This window comes from Toxorhynchites rutilus, chromosome 2 (assembly GCF_029784135.1).
Source record: "Toxorhynchites rutilus septentrionalis strain SRP chromosome 2, ASM2978413v1, whole genome shotgun sequence".
Taxonomy (NCBI): domain Eukaryota; kingdom Metazoa; phylum Arthropoda; class Insecta; order Diptera; family Culicidae; genus Toxorhynchites; species Toxorhynchites rutilus.
In genome coordinates, this window is record NC_073745.1 from 292,211,669 (window position 1) to 292,219,167 (window position 7,499).

Consider the following 7,499-nt stretch of genomic DNA (forward strand, 5'->3'; position numbering starts at 1 on the left):
AAGGCGTGTTATTTGGCATAGGAATCTCAACTAAGTACTAATGAAAATGACGCAAGTTATACTACGTTGAGACGGCGGAGTTCCTCTAGGAACGTTAGTGCCATATAAGAAGAAGAAGAAGAAGATATAGGAGTGCGTTTTATCGCATTGAAATCCATTTCCACTTTCGAACAAAGATTAATTTCGTTAGCGCAAACATCAAATGGACTAACAACGCTTGTCACTATGTAATTTCAGAACATATGAAAATTGAATTGTTCTTATTTTCCCATTTCTATTCAGTGTTTTCCGAAAATTTTCAATTGTCATGGTTGGTTGGAATATGTTTGATTGAAATATGTGTTAAAAGAAAATTTCTGTCGGTAAACGTATTATAATTATGATACGCACTTATTTTTTAAACGGTTTTATCTAGGTTGATCAATTTGTATGTTTGTGACTTTGTAACTTTGTATGAAGCGCTGTACCACATGATTAGAAATTTAACCTCCTTCATGTTGATCGATTGATCTGAAATTTGGAACACATCTTTATCTCTGGTGTTATTATAAAACTGCGTATTCCATGGTCTTGAAAATCTAAGATGGCGGCCGCTACAGAATGACGGATTACATGTGTTCTCAAAACCCCATCAATACGGGTATCGAATGAAAGGGCTTGACTAGTAGAATACAGTTATTTTTGAAAAATGTAAATCCAAGATGGCGGCCGCTACAAAATGGCTGATTACACATTTTCTCAGAACCGCTTCAATATGTATATCAAATGAAAAGGATTGACTAGTAGAATACAGTAATTTAGGAAAAATGCAAATCCAAAATGGCCGCCACCACAAAATGGCGCCATATATATATATATATATATATATATATATATATATATATATATATATATATATATTTTTTTTTTTTTTTTTTTTTCAAAACCTCTTCAATATGGGTATCAAAAGAAAGTTCTCGACTAGTAGAACACAGCAGATCAAAAAAATTCAATTCCAACATAGCCGCAGTCCCCAAACAACTAATTAATTTTTAAATTGTTTCATTCAGCTTGACATGTTTGTGTTTATGTTTGAATGTTTGTAGGGTTGTCCCACATTAAAAGAAAATTGAACCCGTTTCTATTGACTGATTGAACTGAAATTTGGAAGACACCTTTAATTCTACTATCATTATAAAACTGCGTATTCCATAATCTTGAAAAATTCAATTAGGCCATCGCTAAAAAATGACTGAATGACTTGACATGGAGAAAACGAAACATAATAAACAAACATAAATTCAAAAAAGTCGCCGCCACTAAATGGTCGACTATGTATTTTTTGCAATTCCCTCAATATCGGTATCAAATTAAATTATTTGACTAATAGAATACAGTACATCATGAAAATATTCCGAAGAAGATTAGATAAGAAATAAACGTTGGATTTCCATTATTCACAGTTAGTTATTTCATCATATACCCCACGATTTTATTTTAGTCTCATCATTGCCCTTGATCAATGAAGAAACGGATGTGATAACTACTAACTGCTACTTGCCAAATTATTTTCTAGCTTTTAGTACATGAAACCGTTTAACTTAAAAAGTTTTTTTTACTTATTTTGTTTTCTAGTTTTTGTAAATTATATGTATCATTAGTATACTTCTCTACATTAAAACCATTGAAAAAAATATGTTTTTTCAATTTTTTTTTTCGTACCTAACTTTCTTCAGAATATTTCGAGGATGTACTGTATTCTATTAGTCAAATCACTTCATTTGATACCAATGATGAGAGGATTGAAAAAAATACATAGTCGACCATTTTATGGCGGCGACCTTTTTGATTGTATGTTGTTCATATAATCGTTGTGTAGTGTGTTCTTCAAGTCATTCAGCCCTTTTTTAGCGGCGGCCAAATTGGATTTTTTGAGATCATGGAATACGCAGTTTTTTTTACAGTAGAATAAAAAGTATGTTCCAAATTTCAGATCAATCAGTTAACAGGAACGGGGTCAATTTTCTATTATTGTGAGACAACCCTACAAACACTCAAACATACATACAAATAGGGCAAGCTGAATGAACCCATTAAAAAGTAATTGTTTATTTGGGAACTGTAGTCATCCTGGATTTGGATTTTTCATGAGGCTTCATGGGGCTTTGAAAAAAAATATGGCGCCATTTCATGATGGGGGCCATTTTGGATTTGCATTTGCCTGAATTTTCACCAGGAATTGTTTATCGCTATTGCGACTATTTTTGTAATCGCCGTCATCTTAGATTTACATTTTTCATAAATAACTGTATGTCAAGCCCTTTCGAAATTTCCGAAAATAAAAAATAAAATACTCCGGATAATCGAGTCCCGGATAATCGAGTTCGACCTGTACCAAGAGAAATGCCAGGTTCTACTGCATATATATCCACATTCTTGAAAATGATTAGTAATTTGCTTTGAGCTATACCTTCCATTTTTTTATATGAAATGCGTACGCTTGTTTCACAATTTACGTTAAGTCCACTGCATATCACTGAAATGGATTCAAAATTTAAAATGTCAAAAAAAACCCTTTAAATGATTTGAAAATGAAACCACAGTAAAGTAACGATAGTTATTTATATTAACAACGCTTATTAATTCAAATAATTGTTCGGCTGCTGTTTATCGCTATTTTTGTTGTGCTTATAAGAACACATTAATATATCTATTTTATTATTAAAAAAGGGGTGTTAAGACTGCAGACATGACAATATTTAGCCTGGAAAAAGTGATGCACGTATCGTTCAATTACTTATGAATTCTTTATCATCATCTGTCTGAAGCAATCAAACTTCATGATGATTCAATCAACACTTATTCTCGCTTGATTATTAAAGGTGGAAACAGAATGCCGCGTTGTGCGTAGCTTCTCATCAGCTGTCATTGCTTTCGTTTTGTACTAAAACATTCGCCCGACGCAGTCTGTTGATTTGCAATCACAATCTAGCATACGCGTCACCACTTTTCATGTAAACAAAAACCAAATAAAATTCGTATGAAAATCTTGTTCTTGTTGTGTCCACGGATCAGTTAAATGTTTTTAAAAACAACACATTGACATATTCGCGCTGGCGACATTGACGCGAAGTTTACTAGTTTAGGGGAGCGTGAAAGAATAGCTGATTTCCACTCGGAATGAACACATTTTCAAAATTAAAACTTCGAATGAAAATTAGCTTTTCCATATCAAACTAGTATTCTATTTGAATGAAAAAAATTTTTGTTTGCAGGTGGTGAAAAAGTCTCATACGAAAATTATTTATGAAGACAACTCTATATTATGATAAAAAAAATTCAGCAACAATGTTGAAATTGTTTAGCCATCGAATCAGAAACACGTATTCCAAGTAATCAAATAACATGATGTGAAAATTTTCATTCAAATTTTAAAATTTAAAAACCGGCTTCGTTTCTTCTAATCTGATAGAAATTACACTAACGAGTTTGGGACCCAAATTATGGCCCTAATTTGAAGTTGCCACCAGACGTCGACACAATGCCACTGTCATCATGAATTCGGCGCAAGTAGTTTAGAACAAATGTTAGCGTTTAGTACAACGATTGGTAATGACGTAATGCATTATTGTGTTCGACCAAATGGAAACATACATATTTAAAATGAAGTGTCAAAGCACAATTGTCGCAACGACGCATAACGCGGTATTCTGGTCCCACCTTAAGCTATTCTGAATTTAATGAATCAACGAACTAATCTCCATATGGAAGAAATGGAATTTCCCTTTGAAATTTGTTTAATTTATGATTTAAAAGATAGAAAAATACTGCAAAATTTCCCTTAAAATTCCCATAGAATGCAGAAAAATCAGTTCTGAAAACTCAAAACTATGCTCAATCCGTGTTTGTTGAGAATATGAACTCATTATGTATACCTCAGGATTCCAATTCACTCTTATTCACCTTGGCCGATAGTTGATTCTACAGACCCAAACATGCGGACAACCCCACAGGCAAAATATCAACAAACCGAAGTATTGTTTTCCCAAGATGACTTCTGGTTTCAAGGGCTGCGGCGCGTTGGCTAAATTATGACGCCTCCCGTATATGCTCTCTCGGCAGCAATGATTTCTCAACCGGCTAAACCATCGCGAGTCAAGGCAGCACTTCAAAAGTCATGCGGCATCGAATTTGAAGAGATCGATGACAAGTTTCAAAAGTTGTGTACGTTGGTTTTATGGACACAGAAGTCTTGTTTGGGGATATCATCCAAATGGTCTTTTTTTTCTCGTTCCTTCATATAATTAAGCTTTGATTCCTCGGCAGTTTCTCGGCAGATAAATTCGTCGCTATAAATCTCCGATCAACTTTCCATGACATTTGTATTCGAAAATTTGTTTGTAATATTGGCAACGAAGCACATGAAGCAAATCTAACCTACTCAAGTATCATCTTTGTCCGAAATTTACCCCCTCGCAAGAACCAATTTTCCGTTCACGCCTTGAAGTTTTGTGCAGCAATTCGCGTTCAAATATTCATTGAGAAGACCGCGGCTGAAGAAACCGCAGAAGGAAACGAAAAAGGTTAAACCACCACACGAATGATTGCCGGCGATTTCGTTCGCCACAGGTATTAATTGAACAATAATTGAATAATAATGTTCCTAATTGATGATAATCTTCAGCTCAACTTGTCAGTGGTGCGTGATAATGTGCTTTCGTCATCACAGAACGGTGCACTTTTTTTCGCACACTCCGGAAGGCGTTGTCGTTAATATCATCCCGCAATGTTGGAAGAGTCATTTTGAAGTTGTATTTATATCGAGCATTCAGCAAAAAGATCGCAGCTGCAGTGATTTATGCCGAAAAGGAACGTTTTTATACATGACACTTTTGTACAATCATGTAGGAGTTTTATATATACATGCGATGTTGCGTTTGTATCCAGAATAAATCTTCAAAAAAATATACCTGGTTTTATTAAAATATGTTTATTGAATAAAAGCACGCTAACCTCGAAGCTCGTTGAATAATGTTTATTTTTATTTCAGAATTTTATCTTTTTTTTCAGAGATCAGATTGATTGATGATGATTGTTAATCCAATAATCAAAATCTTTTAGTCTGTGTTGTTTTGCATTTTAAATAGTTCATCACTTCTGTAGCGTGATGAAGTGATTGACAAGTATTCGACTTGCGATAGAACTAGTAATCCTTTTGAAACTTATTTCGAAAGTTGTTAGATTACAATTTAAACAGTTATATTAAAGTTGAATTTAAAAAAAAGTGTTTTAAGTGAGCTAAAAGATATGAATATCACAAATTCGAATAATTATGCGCATATACATTTTTGGGCTATTAAAACGTTCCGTAGCGAACTTTTTTCTTGACCTGTCGTTGAGACACCTTGATATATCGACTAAAGATTGATATATTATTCACAATATTTTATTATAAGCTTAGAATACATATCACTACACTTTGTAGTATGCATCAATCGTTTAGTTGAATTCTTTCAATGAATTGAATTTCTCATAAACGTATATTTGTAGCGCATCAAATAAATATTCCTGAGTGCACTGAAATAGATTTTGAGACAATCAGCCCCTGCCAATTAGGATGCCGCCGGAGCAGTTATCTCACGAAAGAGCAGCGTGTTCAGAACCAATCTTCCTAATTTATATGATTAACGACGATTGAATGACTAGTCGCTGTCAATGTCATGTCAAGGAATCAGAAGTAATGATGGATGTTTCAAGGCAGTTATAAACACGCAGTAGTCAAATTATAAGCGTCAGATAATAAAACATAGTTAACATAAATCAAAGCGATTCTCCTTCGATGGGTGTACATTGAAAAATCAAGGAAGTAGAAATATCGCAAGACGTGTGTTCCAACTTATCATCACTGTCTGGGGTCCGATTTGCATTCATTCTACTGCACAACGCATTCCACACTTTTCCGTGTACAGCCCCCCGGAGAACTATCCCACTCTTCGATGCCTCTCTAAAGCTTGGTTGGCACCGATACTAAATTGGACTCTATTTTTCCAATGTCGTCCACTTCCCGATTCTCGAGAATCTTCTTCTCCTCTTAGAGCACCTCTGCCAAATGCCCGTTGGCCGCCGGCGCCTGGCGCAAAGCTTGAGCATAATAAAGTTGAATATGAAATTAGGTGTGGCCGTGGTATATAAATGATTTTCGGGACCACAAATTGGTCGCATTTTCAGCAAACAACAATCGTTGTGTGGTTTGGCATATTGTGGAAATTTCTAAACAAACAGCACTGCAAGATGAAATTTCTGATCGTGTTCGCTCTGTTCGCCGTAGCCGCCGTCTGCGCCGATACCAAAATTCTCAGAATGGAAAGCGTTCAGGATGGCGAGGGAACGTACAAATTCGCGTGAGTATTTGTTCTGAGGCGAAACTCGCTGAACTCAGCGAATGAATAATACAATTCTATTATCTATTACATAGCTATGAAACCGACGATGGAACATCTCGTGTGGAACAGGGTGATCAAAAGAATGAACAACTGACCGTCCAGGGTAACTTCCAATATGTTGGTGATGATGGCCAGCAGTACAAGGTGAAATACGTTGCCGATGGAGAAACTGGCTTCCGCGCTGAGGGTGACCACATTCCGAATGAATACGTCCAGAAGCTCTCTACTCTTTAAGTTAAGCAATGTTTTAATGGAAATAAAACTATATCACAGGTAATTGTTGGTTTTACTCTCATCCTCCAACATTGTCAACCTTTATGTTAGATTGTTTACACCACATACTCAAAAGTAAATTTTCCAGGAAAAATAGTACATTTTTTAAAGATATTTTACAATTTAAAACAAAGTATGAAAAACTAGCAGACCCAGAACAATTCATCCAGCCCAATTTTTTTTTTGTTTCAAAGAATCTCGTACATTCACGTATACTCCTGACTTGTTGCATCGTTCATTCGAGATCGATAACAGAATAAGCCATAAAGATATGAATTATTGATTGAACTTCTTCTTCAATTCTTCAATTCAACATAATTCAATATCTTTTATTTGCTTTGTGAACAAAGAGAATCAACAAATCTAAGTTAGTTCAACTCAATGCTTTGTGGTAGATTACGTTCTTTGTAACTGATGAATAGACGTGCATAATTCCTTATGTGTGTCAAGGTTTATCGTCTATTCATCCATAAACAGTAGACCTCCAACTTATGTGGACAAAAGATTTGTCAAACGACCATTGTTTTCTATATTTTGCACTTAACTTATTGCATCTCTCAAGTGTATGTATTGTATGTAAATTTCACGGAATTCGGTTTCGATTTAGAATAAAATACGAACGCATGTTGTTGAAACAATCGACGGTATCGTAGCAAATGGTTAGCCTAATCATGCAACGGTAAGGGTAGAAGTTCGGTGAGCTGGCAGCATAGAAAGATTCTGACGACCACAAAATCATTATCAGAGCAGATATACAGTGTCGTACAAAATATTAAGACCACTGCTCAAGCAAAAAAAAAAGAA

The 7,499-nt window shown here is 34.9% G+C and overlaps 1 protein-coding gene across 1 annotated transcript; it reads left to right on the forward strand.

Moving 5' to 3' along the window:
• The first annotated feature begins 6,214 nt into the window (after window positions 1-6,214).
• Window positions 6,215-6,689, forward strand: LOC129764840 (endocuticle structural glycoprotein ABD-5-like). Its single transcript, XM_055764362.1, has 2 exons — window positions 6,215-6,380; window positions 6,455-6,689. Exons 1-2 carry the CDS (start codon window positions 6,271-6,273, stop codon window positions 6,654-6,656), a joined length of 312 nt encoding a protein of 103 aa, XP_055620337.1. The 5' UTR covers window positions 6,215-6,270; the 3' UTR covers window positions 6,657-6,689.
• Window positions 6,690-7,499: the final 810 nt, after the last annotated feature.

Bases quoted from the DNA above. Each gene is read 5' to 3' on its own strand.
- LOC129764840 (XM_055764362.1), top strand. From the start codon at position 6,271: ATGAAATTTCTGATCGTGTTCGCTCTGTTCGCCGTAGCCGCCGTCTGC. The intron at 6,381-6,454 runs GTGAGTATTTGT...TCTATTACATAG, and splicing joins GAGGGAACGTACAAATTCGC to CTATGAAACCGACGATGGAA.